Here is an 18,002-nt window from a genome sequence, read left to right as displayed (position 1 = left end):
AGGTGGAAGAGGAGATCTCTCCAGTTCAAGCTTTCATCACGGGCCATAAAGGTAGCTGCAAAACAAGAGCACAAATAGGTAAGAACTTTATTTTTTAATATCATTTGTGTTACAGCAAAGCAAAACTGACAGACAGGGTCTTACTTTTTCCTCTAAGGGGTTGGCTTGAGCAAGGCCAGGGTTAGTCATTGCCATTCTCTGAAACGTCCTTAAGGCAGCTTATATTGCAACACTTTTTAAGAGCTGGTTGCTGGAAACAGCACTGGGCATTGCAGCGTCACCTGCCAGCAAGTGCCAGATCTCACCCGTGCTTTCCACCACAGTTCTTGTTGCTGTCACACCATTCATTGCATTTGATGCCATTTCTTTAATCGTCTCCAAATGCACCCAGGCTCTGTGAGTGGGTGCTCACCCCCCGGCAGGTGTCTGGATCTCTGCAGCTCCTGGGCATTGCGACAGTGGCTGTGCATGGTCAGGGCTGTGCTCAAGAACTGCCACGTGAAAAATCATTGTCCTCCTCCTCCAAGTGTCTCACCTAGTCAGCTGGAGAGGCCGCTTCCACCAAAGGTGGGCCACTTATCAATGGAGGTTGTTCAAGGAAGTTAAACCATTGCCCTGTTATCTGAGTCACCTTCTCTGTTGGCAATTGCTTAACGGGAATGTTCCTTTCAATGGACCCACAGTAGTTTTGGTAAATTAGCTCCTACTGCCATATGCATCTTTATCTCTCTCATGTCAAATGTTCTTCATTTATTTGAAAACCAGGCAACCTCTGACTGTGTTTTCCTCTGGGTTGGTTGCAAAACGTTCAATCTTCATTGGCATCACCCCCCACACACCCTCCAATGCTGCATCTCAGTGAGAAAAACATGTGATGCAAGCACCTCAGAAACAGTGAGGAGAGCAGAAAAACATTCAGGAGCTGCTTCTGAAATGTTTGTAAGTTTAGTTGATATTTTATCAGGGAGTCATCCTAGTTAAAGAATCAGCTTGGACTGCTCGTTAAATCACCACCTAGGAACACTACGTTTTCTTTTAACAGTACTTAACGAGATGGGAGGAAGTGTGACACAAAATGTTCTTACTACTAAGGAACTAAGGAAGAGAAACTGCATGACTGTCATGCATTATTTCTAAAAATAGTCATACTACAATTTGCTTTAAAGCAGCAACTGCTCTTTAAAATGAGATCAAATAAACTACACTTGAAATTGAACACTGAAGTCTTTGTTTGATATTCCCCCCTCCTCCCCGCCCCCTGGCTTTATCATCCTTTCAAATAATTTTTCACCTCCTCGTAACACCGAGCTATTTTAGCCTTGCCTGAAACCTTTCCACTGCTTTATTAAACTGACTCCCTTTTCTACACAAGCTTTCCCAGTCATGATCCAAATGCTTCTGAGCAGCATTGTCTGTATATTAGTAGTGCAATAACATGAAGTTCTGTCTGCTACTCCTCCACCTCAAGTACCACACATCATAGCTGCTACCTAATTTCTTGTTTGAATTACTGGAAATTGGTGCAATCTGCAGATCTGCAGGACTGTGTAAGTCTCTCCTTGTGTTCATTTTCCCAACTTTGCCACTGTTCATGCTTACTTTTGTTTGCGAATGCAACTATTTTTGTGATATTCTATAAACTTTTCCTGAAGTCTGTCTCTGTTTTGAAAACATCACACAATTATCTTAAGTATTTCTAGGATGTTTTGCTTGTTTGAATGCAGATTTTGCTTTTTTTCCTTCACAGCATTTTAGTTTCCTCGTTTCATTTTCTTGAACCATTAAAAGCTAATGAAACATGACTTGAAGATGTATGTCTCTTGTCTGCATCTTTCCAGGTCATTTGTGCGTAATGCAGATAAAAAGAGGAAGATGCCATCACGGCAGCACACCTCCCCTGTATAGGCAGCCCTTTTGTGATTCTGACCTGCATGTAATACTAAAAGATACGTGTTCCTTCAAGTCACCATAAGGTGCTAGCTAAATACATACTCATTCTTTTTAGAGTGAAAATGCATAGAAATCAGTATCATTGAAAGTTCTGTTCAGAAAGAGGGAAAATCATATATGATGGAGGCAGTGATAGTGACCCATCGCCTGAGCGTGGTTACTCTAGCAGCCATGTTTGTGACTGTGTTACGACCCTCCTTGCTCAAGCGTGGCATAGCCCAAAGGTATTTTTTTTTAAGTACTGAACACAGAGAAGCCTGTCTGGTTTTCTATGGTAAGGTTAAATGAGGGCACATTCAGCAGCCTCTGTTGCAAGTATTTTCCAAATTAAGGTTTGGAAATGGTAAGGTAGAAAGAATGAGTGAAGCATGTGTGAAACTGAGGCACCTAGCAGGCTTCATGGTAAATGAACGTACAGTCCTAAAGTCTCTCTAAATGAACATCTGATTAAGATCCTCATATGCTGGGATTTCTCAACCTGTCTGTTGGCAATGCCCATGGCAAGACTAGAATTTATCCTACTTTTAAATGAATGACCATGCTGTACAATGCTTGCTCCTATCACTTTCTTCTGGAGGTGTAGTGCCTTGCGCTTTCTTGGAGCCCCTCACAAATGTACCCACTGGGCCTCCTGTCCTCTCCTCAGCCTGTGTGGGAACCAGCTCCCCTCTGTGATACCCAGCAGGGAGGGGGAAGACACTATGCCTGTAGGCCAGTGTGAAGGTAAACTTGGCTCTCCTGAGACCCACTGCTGGCTGAAGTGACACTGAGCAACATCATGCCAGCAGAGCCATTGCCTGGTTCCCCAAAAGCACACAGCCACAAAAAAAAAGAGAAGAAAACAACGTAAATGGCCACCATGTTTGGCTTTTACCTAATACTGATCATCTCCTTGTACCTTGGGCCCCTTTCGGATATGACCTGCAGTGTCTCAGCACAGGTGCCCTCCTGTGTCTGCACAAGCACTGCCCCAGCAAGTGCAAGTGTCTCATCCGTGTCAGGAAACTCTGTTCACTGGGGACAGGTACCACCACTCCAACCCAGGACTCCCAGTCTTGCCTGCCCAGTGCAGCCTGGGAGGCCCTCCTGACCATGTCTGTGGTTGCACTCCTACATGCTATGTAAAATGGACTTTGGTTGCCAAATATTCACAGCCACTTGCAGAGTCCAAGGCTGGAAGGAATAGCCAGACTGGGGATTTTAAGTCTGGGGTGTGCGTTGCAAAAGTCCTGTTCTGAAGCCTCACCTGCTGAAGCTCTGTCCAAAGACGACTATAACCCAAGCTACCAAACCCGAGCCCTCATACTCTACCACAGCTTTGTTGCTAAATCCCAGAAGCTGCTTTGTCTCTTCTGAAACCTCCTGAATTTTTTTCATGCCCTCTTCAAAAATTCCTATAATAATCCTTTTTGGTTTAGGCCAAATTGCTGCTGCTGTGACTGGTGATGTGAATATTTGAAGGTGATGATTGATTAGATCCACCTCTTGGAGGCAGAGTTTACCTTTTCATGGAGAAAATAATGTGAGGAGAAAATGGTACTTTGATCATCACTTAAGGCTTTTTCCCAGCAAGTATTAGCATTTAAATAATATTCCTACATTTATATAATATGCTTATATTTAATCTCTCCATCCTCCAATTCTCACCCAAATTTGGATTTTCTTGTCTCAGTTAACAAGTCATCTCCATAGCAGTGCTCTGCAGCTTCGCTGTCCTGCAAAATTGACATTTGGTCGCTTCCAGTGTCAACAGATGTCAGGAACTGGACACTGGGGATCACATGAGTGTCACAGGCTTTCTCAAAGCTTTACTTCAGAGAGTGACCTGTGTCACAGGCAATGTAGATGCGACCCTGTTTCTAAGGGAAGGTTGGAAAATGGGGCCCATTCTTCATACAGCCAGGGTCTTCAGCTGAAATGAACAATGTTTCCCTCCTCTTATTCATCATGCTTGGGTTTTCAATCTTTCTCCTCTGTCAGAGAAACGTAATTGAAATTATTAATATTACCATAGCCTATCACCTTAGCTATGCATTAAAGTTAAGGAATTATGGATGGACCTGCAAATGCACATTTTGTTATCAGTATAAAATATTTTCAGAATTGAAGTGTTGGGGTTTGACCTTGGAGTCCACCCTGTCACACAGCCTGATACAGCAGGTATGCTGAATGTAGCCCAGCCAAGTATTTAGACATCCAAGTATTACTCTGCTAACACCGATTCAAAAGACTGCAGCAAGAACTTCAAGGAAACAGGAAGGGAAAACTGAAGGAAGGAAGATACACACTTTTAAAAATCTTATGGTTTTAAAATCTTCTCTTATCTTGTAAAAAAAAAGATGTCAGAGAGGTTTGCAGGTACTAAATGACGTCTGCATTTATGAGGTGTTTCAGTATTGACACTGTTCTTATTCAGCCACAAAAGCTACCTGTTGTCCAATACTCTCCGATGTCAGAATTGTTCTCCCTTGTTCACGTAAAATAGGCAAAGTGTGTCAGTGAATCCATTTTTGTCCTTCCTTCTGGAAACGAAGAAAAAGAACAAGTCCCCTGGGCTGTTGGTGTGTGTTAGTGTTTGCAAGTCTTCCCCTGGAGTTCAGGAAAGAACAGGGAACCCCCCTAGTTCCCAGAACATACAATTTGAGGTTTGTACATTGCAAATTGATGCAATGAATGTTTCTTCAGAAAATGCTTCCCCAATTAAACGCTTGCTTACATATTTCTGCTTTATATGTAAATTAAACACTTCAATTTACATATAAAGCAGAAATTGTAAAGCTGCTCACTCTTTGGTCATTTTTCCCACTTTTTGTCTTTCAGAAACTGGACTGTAATTGATTAAAGGTTTTATGTGATAAAATAATTCAGGTATACTTTCTCCTGGCTTGAAGAACTTAAATGAGACTTAAACAGGCTCGGCACTTTGCAATTGTCTGTGCTTTCTAGCACTGAGAAGTAAGTTCATGTTGCAGGATGTCTCTAACTTGTTGAATGTTATCCTTAACTTTCAGATAGATGCTATCTGAGCCCTGTGTTACTCTTTCCTAAGCCAGTAATGTCCTCCTCAACCTCTTCAGCACTGGAGACTGAGATCTTCCAGTACATTGATGTACATCAAAGTGATTTCATCAAGGTAGGAACTGTACTGCAGTGAAATGACGAGTTCAGAACTGGTGCCCCATAGACCTGTGCTCTACGTGCCAGAGTGTTTGCCACTATGGTGACAAGCAGGGTTCCAGGCCTGGCATCAGATGTGCCACCTGCTTGACAAAGCAAGGCTGCAAGGGGACAGTCTGTACTGGGGACCTGTTAGGTAGAAGAGGGATTAGCATGGACTGTCACAAGCTAAGTGGCTGGAATCCTTTGTGTGCAGAGTGGTTCCACTGAGCCAAAACGTACCTGCACGGGAGAAGCAAGCCAGATAGGATGCTCTCTCACTTGCTTTACATCACAATGGATTTTTGCTGGTTTGCTCTTGATGAGGAGAGGAATCTTGGTCCCATGCTGGTTTGTGCTTTTGTTTTTGTCAGTTCCATGTGAAAAGGCAGAAACATAATTAGTCCAGTCAGTATCAGTTATGCTTTAAATCTATGAGCACTTCTGAATCCTCATGAGGATCACCAAGGTAATTCATACATAATGCAATTTCTGTAGTGCAGACTGGTCAGCATCTAGCCTACCTCCACTTCCATCAGATTTTAGATCCATGGGTGACAGCATGAATGCCTAAGTGTGGGCACCCTCCCTGTTCAGAAAATCAATACTCTCAACCCTGGGGACTCATCTAAGCAATTGCTCTCAATTCCAAAGCCTTAAGTATCTGTGACATTGCTGTGGTGGGGTAGAAATGAAATCAGCTTCCATTGTGACACTTCTCCTGTTCAAGGGCCAAACACCACAGCAACCCAGGTGATTTAGTTGTGCTTCTTTCCTTCCTGCACAGGATCTTAAGGAATGGGTGGCTGTGAAAAGCGACTCTGTTCAACCAGTTCTGAGGAAAGAAGTAATACGAATGATGGCGTTGGCAGCAGACAGACTCGCTGCGCTGGGAGCCACTGTTAATTTAGTAAGCCTGGGATCACATCAGGTGCTTGTCTGATTCTTGCATGTAAAACATCATATTTGCATATGTGGTCTACCTATTACATTCAGTACTATGCATGTGCATGTATTTTTGATAGCTAGATAACAATTTATCAATAGTCCCATAGCTATGTGATACCTGCTGAAATCAGTCCTTCCTCAGACTGTCTGAGAACAGACTTTGGAGACCACACAGACAATCCAAATGCAAATAGACGTTCTCTGCATAGCAGGGACAGTTTGGTGCTTTTAACTGGAGGGAAGCAGTATGCAAAAGTGAAAGGCCTGAGTTTTTTACCAGGGCTTGTTTTTACATTCTTTTGAGTAATGAAGCATGATAGTTAATGCATCATTCATCACCAAAACCTCGGTATGAGGGAGGTAGCTTTTACAATGTTGCCAGACAGAAAGGACTAGCTATCTTGAGCGTCCAATTTGGTTTTGGGACCTTCTGACAGAAAGTTCCAAGCCATTTTCTTAATGATAGTTGGAAAGCAACATGGAAGAGTTAATATCTGAGAAAATTTTGTTTCTAATTTACTTACCTTACTGTAGCCGGGGGCTCTTTCCTGCCCTGGGATGTTAGATTTCTATTCTAACAGGAATTCAAAGGTTCATTAATAATGATTCCCTTTTCCTTCTGAGGCTTCTGGGGAGGATTGTGAGAGCCTTAGCACAAGAACCCTGCAGCACAGCAACACTTTAGTATTTCAGGTTATGTCACTTAATAGTTGTAATGAATGCATTTAAAAATAAAGACACAGCATGCACTTGGCATGCAGTTATGATTGCCAAAATATATAGCAACAGTCTCTGTCGATGACAGTGGGGAATGGATTACCTGTTGTTGGAGCAGAGACCAGAGATACTTTGCTCTGCCTAGGGCTAAAGTATTGTTTCACAACATGGGTTTTCCTTTGATCTCCTGGCAAGAAGCAGCTGCACTTTTGGGTTGCAACAGGGCAATGCAGACCGCTATTACTAGTGCATGCAATGGAGAATACACATTCCTTTACTACCAATTTTTCTTTCCCGTGAGACATCCAGCCTCTCTTAGCCACTGTTCTGCACAGTAGTACATTACAGGATTTGTTCAGAGCTTTAACCTGTTTTCAAAACAGTCCGAAATAGCTGCTGCTGCTTCTCCTGCCAGCTAAAATTATTTTATTTCTGTGTTTGAGGTTACAGACCTCCTGCCATCTGTCTGTGGAGAAATTAAACCCCAAATTAGTTTGTGTGGCTTTTGACTATTTCAGTGTCACAACATATGCTTTTATCACTACAGCATACAGTCAGCTTCATCCTTTCCAGTGCTGGGAAGTAAGAGTTTAGTAATGAGGGTGTTTATGACAGTAAAATGTTAGAAGAGCTCTGTAAAGTTCCCGAAGAACCTAAGCAAGTGGGGAGAAAAATCTTAGTTTCTCTGGGTATGTTAGAGCTGGATTCAAAGTCAGATTTTGCACCTGATCAAATCAGAGCCAGCTAAGTATGTAGAACTACTTTCAATACTGAGAATTCCCGGGTTTTTTTTATAACATTTATAAGTTTTCAAAGGTTTGTTTTTATTTAGTTGCCTTTTTTTTTTTTTTTTTACATTTGTCCACAGTTGCCTGATGGCCAGGACCTCCCACTGCCTCCTGTGATTCTTGGGGAACTGGGGAAGGATCCGCAAAACCCCACTGTATGTTTCTATGGTCACACGGATGTGCAGCCTGCCAAAAAGGAAGATGGCTGGAAAACTGACCCTTACACATTGACTGAAATTGATGGTATGTACCTGGTCATAAGTTCTGTATCATTATTTGAATAGATGACTGAGATTCTGAGTGGAAGCAGGCTCCCTGTATATATAACTAAATCATGAGGACTCCTCCCATGGAAATCTATGGCACAAATCCAGCAGCTTTGAGTCTTGATGACAGTACTGTGACTAGTGAGACCCATCAGTGATCAGTGTGGAAGAGCCACGTGAGATTAATGCTGCTTTATTCAACAGATAATCCTTTCCTGCTTAAAAATTCTTCTTGGGTTGTTGCATGAACCATTATCCACCCTAGCACTTCCTGTTCTCGCTTTATGATCCTTTAGTACCTCCACTTACTTCCACCTGCCGTGCTGCAGCTAAGGAGTATTTTTGGTGGAAGAACTTGAGGCCACTTCTTAATGTAACCATCCTACCACTACAGCCAGCTGAGCATGAAAAGCTCCATTCACTGAAGGAACAAAAACGATGGGTGGAGGGTCAGCAGATGAGTAAGACCCCAAGAACCCAGAAATACTGATTCCTAGACCTGCGCTGTAACCATTAAGTTGTCCTTTTCCATCGGCTGGGACTGGTTCCAAACACTCTTACTGGGGTAACTCTTCCACTTCCCATGGGGACTGCCACCAAAATTTAGCATTGTACATGAGAATGAAATCTGCCCCTGTATATAACTCTACAGTTGAATGTTTGGAAAAAAAAAAAAAAAAGTTATGTACCTAGACTTGTAGCTTCATGCTTCTACTGTGGTATTTATCTGTGGGGTTTTTGCTGCTTGTTACCTGGGCTGGCTGATGTGTGCAGCAGCTGCATACTGTGCAAACTCTTCAGGCATCTCTGGTGTGAACAAACAGCTCATAAGAACAAAAATGAAGCTCAGAAATCAGCCTGTAGTAGATGTATGCTACAATATGATGCATATAAAAGGAAAGACAGAAAAAAAAGTGTACCAGTACATTGGGAAACACCCATCACCTTATTGAAAAAGAAGTCAATGAAATCCTGGCTCTTGACACTTTAGTTGACACACTACTACAGCTTCTGCGGCAAGTGATGACAGAAGTTTCAAAGATGAGTTAAAAACTTTCCTCTTTTCTTTTTAAGGAAATCTCTATGGACGTGGAGCAACAGATAATAAGGGACCTGTTCTAGCCTGGATAAATGCAGTGGAAACGTTTAAAGCCTTGAAATTAGTATGTATCAATGAGGACTTTATTATTATTATTATTATTATTATTAGTAGTAGTAGTAGTAGTAGCAGTAGTAGTAATAGGATTACCATTTCTATTTTTACTATTCTTATTATTATTGTATTTCTGGAGGGATGCATTTACATTCCTGTGAGTTAAATGATCGTCTCAGACCCAATAGACTACATACATTTTGAAATATTAGCTTATTTCTAATGCTTTGTCCTGGGCACTGGTCCCACTCCAATAAGAATCTGTCCTTGAGCTATTTTGTCTATTTTGAACAGTCTGTATGCAGTATAAATATGGTATAGCAGCCATTGCCCTGCAGAGGAAGACACACTGGGGGAAGCATTCAATATATATTAGAAGTATATATAATTATACATATTAAACAGCTTTGAACCTCTATTCTCTTGAGAGCTTTTAAAATGATGAAATAACATACATCACAGATTAGCCATGAAGACTCATCTCTGCTGTTACATTCTGCTGATCTTTGGTTTTGTATTCCTACAAGTTACCTTCAATTTATGTATGTTATGTATGAGAATAAGTACCTTAAAATGGTCATATGTAGTGGGCTGTCCCTTAAACAACATATTAGATGTATCAAACCAAATGCTTTGAATGGGTGCATTAACCAAGTACAAATATCCTCCCTCAACATATCTCTGTGTCAAACCTTGCCTAAATTACTGTAATGACCAACACAGTTATCTTCAAATCAGTCTGCATATTTGCTAGTTTTGGACTAGTTGTATAAGTGAACATATAGTCTAAGTTTATAACTTGGTTAGCAAGCAGCCTTTAAAGTGAATTTGCAAAACATATTTTGTTAGATTGATAAGAAACAGTTTTGTGCCTCTTTTATTACATTATGGCATAAACTGAGCATTAAATCTTGACTTCTAAAGTCCTTTTGCAGCCTTCTGGAAAACTGATGTTTTCCTTCAATCAATAGTACTAACTGACCTCAGTGTCTCTTGAGTGCTAGAAACACACACGTTATTTGCCAACAGATTAGCTGTTGTAACTGGATATGGTCATGCTGCTGTCTTTCTGCATCTTTCCAGTTTTTCAAATCACTAATAGCTATTTTGGCACTTTAACAAGCAAGCAAATAGAAATCTTTGTCATTTGAAGCCTTTCCCTAGAAAACAGCACATACCACCAAACAATATTCATGAGCAGTTTGTTTCTAAATTTTTTGCGGTCACCTGATGAACAACTGGTGAACTCATCCATAATGCAGGTTCATTTAATTCTACACATTTGTTCTTGCATTTAATCTGAGCATTGAATCAAAAGAGAAAACATCTTAAAAACCTGTAATGAGAAAATGAATTGGAATGGAAAACCAAGCTCAAAGTTATTTCTCCTATGGGATATGTCAGCATTTCTAACTTGCACTATTATTCCACAATAAAAGTTCTCTTAATTACCCTTGGAAATACATCCTTATGAACTAGCAGGCAAACGAATTCATGAGTGCTAAAAGGACAGTTATAGTAGAATCACCAGCAGCACTTTTACCACCATGTGAGTAACTCTGGTGACAGATAACATGTTGGGAAAAGCCACAGCAGTGGACCTCTGCTGGCAGCTCCCGCATGGGCACTAACAGTGGATATATGAGAGGCAGGAAATTTTCTGTGAAGATGCAACTGTTATTGCGCAGTTAGAATTTCTAAAGCAATTAGAATATTTAGTAGCACTGAGAGAAAGCCCATTCAATGAGACAGTCCAGCAAGTTTTCTGAAAACACAAAGATGGAAAAAAGATATCACTTATTCTCTTTCAAAAATTATAAGTAGATAAAAACATGAGGAAAACCAAGTTTTTCTTGGAAACTATATGTGCTTGTTTATCATTTCCCTTTCTACTGAAGCAAGACATATATGCTACATCCTTCTTTTCTTAACATAATGTGTACTGCAAGCCAGCCTGCTTCTGGTTTTAAAGATTCTGTTTTATTTTTGAAAATGCTTGTTCCTTACTCAGACTTCTCTAATGTTCATTTAGGCCATGCCAGTGAATTTCAAGTTTGTAATTGAAGGCATGGAAGAAGCAGGGTCCTTGGGGCTAGAAAAGTTACTTGAAGAAGAAAACCAGCGCTTTTTCTCTGATGTTGATTATATTGTGATTTCGGACAACCTCTGGCTCAGCAACAAGAAGCCTGCCCTTACGTATGGGAGTCGGGGAAATGCCTGCTTCTTTGTGGAGGTAAAAGACACAAGGTTCATTTGAACTGGGCCCCTGACCAGAGAGCAATGATGTACCTGTAACCAAATCTACATCTATATGCAGAGAAAGACTGAGAGCAAGCTCAATATTTACAAATACAGAGCCTTCTTCCTTATCCTTTTTGGCTTGTAGAGATTTTGTTCCTCATTTCAGTTCAATTAGCCTTATTTACCTTCATTAACTTCTCTTCAGTCATCTTTTCTCCACTTACCCCTCTCCTCTTGATTCCTTTCCTATCCCATTACTCTGCTGCCACTCTCCCAGTCTTTTCTTACTGCACCCTCCGCACATCAGCTCCGTTCCCTTGGAGCATCATCCCTATACTCCGCAACTCGCTCACTCCAAACCCATTTCTTCTGCTGCTCTGCCATTTTGCAGCAGGTACTGCTTTTAGTACAATGTATCTGCCTAAAGGGACACAATTTAGTTGGATCCCTGGGTTTAAAAGCCACAGAAAGTATTTGTAACCATTGGCAGAAGAAGCAAGTAACAGTGCACTGTAGTATATTTAGCAGGCAACATGAGCTACTGTGAAATGAAAAGCAGAAATTTCTCATCTGGAAACTTCCTGATGAAGCATAAAAGGAATTCAGAGAAGATTAAAGAACTCAAACTAAACAAAAAAAAATAATATCTGCATTAACCTTTGTGTCTGAAAAAGAATGAAATTTGTTTTTAAACAGAAGAGCCTCGTCAGCCTTGATTCAATTCTTCTAAGTCTTGGTTAAGAAAAATGATGCTATTAAAACATCAAAAATGATCTCTGCCTGCTACCAGACAGTTGGCTGTAACGAGGTTTTGAGAAGAATAAACAAGTCTGTTGCAGGAAAATAGTTCATGATAAACCTGAGTATGAAAATGTGTCTGGTAAAAGAACCCATTTCATAAACCAAATGCCTCTATTCTAAAGCCATATGATTCAAGAGACCTCTAAATTCTTATTTATTGCAACCTGGAATTAAGGTTGGACAAGTATTTCCTCAATGCAAATCAAGTAAGGTTCTTTCTTGGTTTTGTTATGAAGGTTTTGCATTAAATAAAAAAGATAGAGAACTTGAAGAATTTATTCTGCCATGTTAGAAACAGTGTTTCACTTACAATGTATTTAATCTTACTGAAGCAAAAGAGGGAATAGAGATGGAGAGGGGCCCTTGCCCTGAAATGCCTCTAAGTGCTATAGACAGCTGAATTTCTCTCTAGTGGTTAACAACAGAGCCCTGTCTTCTTTTTACCAAAGCAGATTGTTCCTGACACAAAGTTTTCCATTTTGTGAGTAGAAACAAATAATAATTTTCTGTTCATTTGTGGCCTCATTAAAAAAAACTGAAGCCACCAGTTGCTGTGGAAGAGAAATACTGGCAGAAGAATAAAGGGAGTGTTTATGTGTAACCAGTGGTTTTGGTACAGGTTGAATGTGGTGGGAAGGACCTTCACTCTGGAACTTTTGGAGGCATCATTCATGAGCCACTGACGGACCTGATAGCTCTGCTGGGTAATAACACACATCATTGCTCAGGAGTAACTGGGGAGCAAGGGCTAGCAATCAGCCTAACAAAGATCAGTGCCATGTTTAATTGACCAGACTAAGGCAAGTCTAATTAAAGCAAGATTCCCACGTTTCCAAATCTCAGCACAGCTATGGTGGTAGCAGCTGAGGAGAGGGCATGTCCCCAGTAAGGCCAGGGCCTCAGACATGTGCCTGTTAAGCTGATGTCAGTGATGTGTCAATCAAGAACTTGTGAGGATTGCTGGCAACTTGAATACATACACACGTAGTGAAATCTGACTTTTAACACAGAGTTGTATCTCAGTAGGATGATGTTTTGATGTCAGTAGCTGAGCTGACACACCACACATTACACACAAACAGCAGCTCAATGGTTTTCTTAATAAATATGAAAATACATCAGGTTAGGTGCCACAACTTGATGGATGCAAACCGTCGTTAGTAGTTAGTTGTTAGGCTTACTTGTTCAGTAGAGTGAGGTAGAAGGGAAAAGGTGGTGTGATTGCCAGGTGAAAGAAATAGGTCCCACTTGTACTGATGCATCTGTCTTATTTTGTAGACAGCCTTGTGGATCCCACAGGTCATATTCAGATCCCTGGAATCTACGACAGTGTTGCTGCCCTGACAGAGGAGGAGAGGAAGTTATATGAATCGATTGCATTTGATCTAGAGGAACATAAAAATAATAGTGGTGTGAAAAAATTCCTCTATGGCACCAAGGTAACATAAAATGTGTATAAATGGTCAGCAGAAAGAATTTAAATCCAAACTGAAAGATATTTTCAGTTAATGGCAAACTCAAAATAAAAAAAAGGAGCACAGAGCATTAAAAGGTAAATAAAATTAATTTGCTGAAAATGTAAGCTACTTTATCTGGGGAAAGTAACCCACAATATGAATAATCAATGAAAAATGAATAATGCAAAACTAACAGTATTGCTCCCCCGTCCTTGCACTACCCCTTCTCTCCCCCCATGCCTAACCAGCCAAACCAAATAAGCCTTACAACCCCTGCATACAGGTTACATAGCAGGAAAGAAGTTGTATTCAGTGCTGGAAAATGGAAGGCAGCTTTAGGCAGATGTGTTTCAGGTGTTTTTTATTTCTTTCATTCAGGTTTTGATGTTTGTTGAGTATGCCAAAAAAAGCAGCCAAAACTATTAAGCCTCTCTTTGCCATCATTTAAAAAATATATCCTCAATAAAAAAGAGCAGGTAAGGGCTGGCTCCAAACGATCTCTCTGCACAAGAGTGGCAGCTGGGAGAAAGGAAAGGAGTAATTTCTTTTCTCTATCACTAACGTAATTATACTGGTATAGGCTCTAACATGGATGCTTTTATTTCCATGAAAAAGCTTCCAAATTAGCCTAAGCTTGACTGTAATAATCAGTAATAACAGAAGCATAATGTAACTACACTATATAAGTTTTGATGCTTTACCTTTATGAAGATGAAATGGTGCACATTTTATGTGTACATAAAGCTCTAGTCTCGTAAAACTGGAGTAGAAGGAAAGGAGCAGCGTCCTGGGGTTCTGCATGAAGACCAGTTTATATTTTTCTCCTTTCTCCCTCAGAATAAACATTTTATTTTTTTATTTCTTCCCTCTCTTTTTTTTTTTACCCTTCTTTTCCAGAAAAACAGATCAACTTGGTTACTGAATATAATCTTATCTATTCTATTATTTTATGCTCATTAGTATAATTTCTTCCCTTGTATCACCTGGGAGGGCTCTGGCTGAACTGGTCACAAGTTTCTCCTGTGAGAAGTTCCAACCGATGGTCAGATCAGAAATTGTTCTGATTTTACTTTGCAATAGAAAAATATACTTCCAAGGCATTTTTAAACAATGCTTCACTTTTCCTGTTGTGCGTGAAAAGCTGTTCTCATCCAAATGCTTCTAAAGGTAAACAAATGTTGACTGAAAGAAGCAGTACTTTTTAAAATGCAGAGATATACACATGAGTTTAATTTTCAAATCAAACATCTTAAAAATACAGAGGTCTCCAAATTCAAATTTTAGGATGGAAAAAGCTTGTTTCTTCACATCAATTTATGTCAATTGTGAATGGCTCCAGTGTCATCCCTTATATTTTCAGTGTTTGGGTGTTTGTTTTTTTAAGGAAGAAATACTTCTACACCTGTGGCGTTACCCATCTCTCTCTATTCATGGGATTGAAGGAGCTTTTCATGAACCAGGAATTAAAACAGTCATTCCAGCAAAAGTCGTTGGCAAATTCTCAATCCGCCAGGTCCCTCACATGGACCTTTCGGTTGTGAAAAAACAGGTAAGAGGTAAACCTTTTCTTTGGCCTCTACTGTGTAAACTAAATCCCTCTTAGCACCTCACAAATTTACACCTGAAGTAGTAAACTGCATGTTTCTAGCATTTATTTGTTCCTGAGAGCAGGAGTGGGAATGTGGGTGTAAGCTTGAGCTGCAAGATGAATGCTTCTGACTCCAAAGTGCTTCCCGCACAGGTGGTGGAGCACTTGGAGAGTGTCTTTTCCAAAAGGAACAGTCCAAACAAACTGAGAGTGTCCATGCCTTTGGGTGCAAAGCCCTGGCTCGCTGATGTTAACGATCCACTATATAAAGCAGCAAGGAGGGCAATTAAAACAGGTAAGTTCCTTCTTTCTTTCAGTTCTCAATGTGTCTGCAAGTGTGCAGGGGAATTATGCTCATCCACAGAGCAAAAGGGATTTCCTAGTTCAGCGCTACAGCCACTTACTACTGTGAATCTCATGGGTTTTGATAGAACAACTCAGCCACATCTTCTTCCATACCTTGTTGAATTGGGGTATACTTCATAGGAGGAGCCTGAAGACCTGATTTAGTTTCTTTGTGTACTGCTGTGAAGCCAGAGGTTTGTAGAGTGCAGCTGATTCATGAAATCAATTGGCTATGCATTCAAAACATTTTCTACTCAGAAGCTCTTAATATAGGCTACCTGCTCAAATACATGGTAGCAGAAGAATGCATGTTTATTTCACATAATAATAAATTCATTCTTCCTATGTATTTCAGTTTTTGGAGAAGATCCAGATTATATTCGGGATGGCTCAACAGTTCCCATTGCCAGAATGTTTCAGAGTATAACACAGAAAAGTGTGATAATGTTTCCAATTGGAGCAGCTGATGATGGGGAACACTCTCAGAATGAGAAAATAAGCAGGTTTCTTTTATTTGTCCATTTGCTCTATAAAAGAAGCGGGGAGAAGCCCCTTGGTACCCACAAATAACTATGGCCAGATGGGAAGCTTTGCTGTGCACTGGACAGTCCTAAACAACTGTGTCCGGAAAACCTGGGGCCAAACAGAGAGCAAAATTCCCAATCTACCACATACTGCTGTACACTTTTCATGGAGTGTCAACTCAGTCTTTAAATATGTCACACTGGTAATTTTCATTTTACTGCCAATGAAATTTGCCTCTGGTCTGAAAGACAAAGATGTAGATGGGCACCCTTCTGTCACAGCATCCATTTTGAAGTATGCCAGTCAGGGGTATGCAGGCTAATGGTTAAGTAAAAATTTTTATGGTTTTCAGTATAAATGGATATAAAGGTACATTTATACTACCGGGACCAAAAGTAGTGCAATTATATCAAAATCAGCTTAAACTTGCCACTTGTGTTCATATTTTGAGGTGCCATGGCAAGACAGTGTTCAATGTTTTGCCCAAACATCTTGTGCAAGTTCTGAGCCAGCTCATGCTGAGCTCAAGGAACTGGAGAACCCTACAATAACTGTCAAGTTATTTTTGTTTCCCCTCAGCATAGCCTCAGACCTTATGGTTACAGACAACAGTAACTGGGCGATGTAACACTGGGAAAAGTTTTCCCACTGAACCTTCAGAGGAATGCCAATTGAAAGATGTCCAGAATTTCTGTGCACTGGGTCCTTTTTTGGGGGTGACCAATCTTTCAAATTCCTCTGAAGAGTCTGAAAACTTTACTGGACTATGCTGCTAATTTGAAGAGCAGAACAGCCTGACAGGGCTTCATTCAGTTTCTTTTCTTCTTCACAGACACAACTACATTGAAGGAACCAAAGTGTTCGCAGCCTTTTTCCTGGAGATATCAAAGCTACATCGGCACTTACATGAAACCTCCAACATGGAGACTAACAACTGGTAGACCATCACAAGAAAATCAACAAAGCACTTTTTTATTCTTGAGCTTTCTAACTTCCTGATCTGGAAAAACATATAAATAACATATCTAGTGGGTCTGAATTGGTGAGAAAAATAAGTAACATGCTATTACTTGGCATGCTACTAAATAGCATGCATTTGTGATACAGTTAATCGAGTGATCTTATTCCTAATGCTACAAAATAGGGTTTGGGGTAATTCATTCTTGCTGAGTGGAGTATGTTCCATTTTCATTTTTAAAATTAAAGGCAAAGGGAATTTTTACATTTATTTTATTAAAATTACTTTACTTCTGTTTTGTAGTATCACCATGTCCATGCTGCCTAGCTCATATTCAGTTTCTGAATATGAGCAATACACAATACTGTCATTTCCTCCTAACGATATACAAAATCTCATTATGTAACTGTTTGAAGAAAGATCCACTACCAAGTTAATCTCTTTCCACTCCTTTACAGAAGCTGTAAATAGGAAATGCAATACAATTAGCTTGGTGAATTTGATGGGAAGACTTGCCTATGAACATCTATTTATGGGAATAATCACTGAGATAATAGAAATGCAACAGTAAATAAACATTTCCAGGTCTGGATTCTGCCTTTCCCCCTCATTTAATCCAATTTTCCTCTTATTGCACTGTGAGTGCACTTTCAAAAATCACTATATAAATTTTTTTTCATGTACCTTTCTTTTTGTACAATAGAAAACAGCCTTTGTAAACATCTGTTCTGGCCAAAATTTGTCATCAGAAGGGCGTTTTACCACCCAATTATCATCTGGTTGTTTTTAATTCCTTTTAAAGCATCAGTTTACATTGATAATTAAGTCAAAGGCAAATGATAATTTTGAAATGAAAACAATAGTTGAGACCTCTGTTTGCTGTTTAGGCAAAACACCCAGCACAAATCACACAATATATATACCTTATTTAATTTCATTTTTTTTTTACTATAACATGTAGTTAATTCCCACACAACCAAAAGAACTGAACCAGATTTAAACAAAAACTTAGTAGTGTATCCTAAACCAAATGACATTAAATTACAAAAAGTAATTGGTATCTTTCCTTTCTCTACTGCTACCTGCCTGCAAAAACCTGGAAGAATAAA

General features: G+C 40.0%; 1 protein-coding gene across 1 annotated transcript; it reads left to right on the top strand.

Annotated features, from left to right (window-relative positions):
* CNDP1 (carnosine dipeptidase 1) lies at positions 1 to 17,268 on the top strand. The gene is made up of 12 exons (XM_040587144.1): positions 1 to 78; positions 4,962 to 5,083; positions 5,894 to 6,037; positions 7,640 to 7,802; positions 8,900 to 8,988; positions 11,011 to 11,211; positions 12,640 to 12,724; positions 13,299 to 13,459; positions 14,862 to 15,026; positions 15,219 to 15,360; positions 15,766 to 15,913; positions 16,768 to 17,268. Exons 2-12 carry the CDS (start codon positions 5,006 to 5,008, stop codon positions 16,874 to 16,876), a joined length of 1,485 nt encoding a protein of 494 aa, XP_040443078.1. The 5' UTR covers positions 1 to 78; positions 4,962 to 5,005; the 3' UTR covers positions 16,877 to 17,268.
* Positions 17,269 to 18,002: the final 734 nt, after the last annotated feature.

The sequence above is a fragment of the Falco naumanni genome, chromosome 3 (assembly GCF_017639655.2).
Source record: "Falco naumanni isolate bFalNau1 chromosome 3, bFalNau1.pat, whole genome shotgun sequence".
Taxonomy (NCBI): domain Eukaryota; kingdom Metazoa; phylum Chordata; class Aves; order Falconiformes; family Falconidae; genus Falco; species Falco naumanni.
This window is presented reverse-complemented; position numbering and strand designations above follow the sequence as displayed.

Coding starts and splice junctions, on each gene's coding strand:
- CNDP1 (XM_040587144.1), top strand. CDS start 5,006: ATGTCCTCCTCAACCTCTTCAGCACTGGAGACTGAGATCTTCCAGTAC. Junction 5,084..5,893: donor ATCAAAGTGATTTCATCAAG/GTAGGAACTGTA, acceptor CTTCCTGCACAG/GATCTTAAGGAATGGGTGGC. Junction 15,027..15,218: donor TTTCGGTTGTGAAAAAACAG/GTAAGAGGTAAA, acceptor CTTCCCGCACAG/GTGGTGGAGCACTTGGAGAG.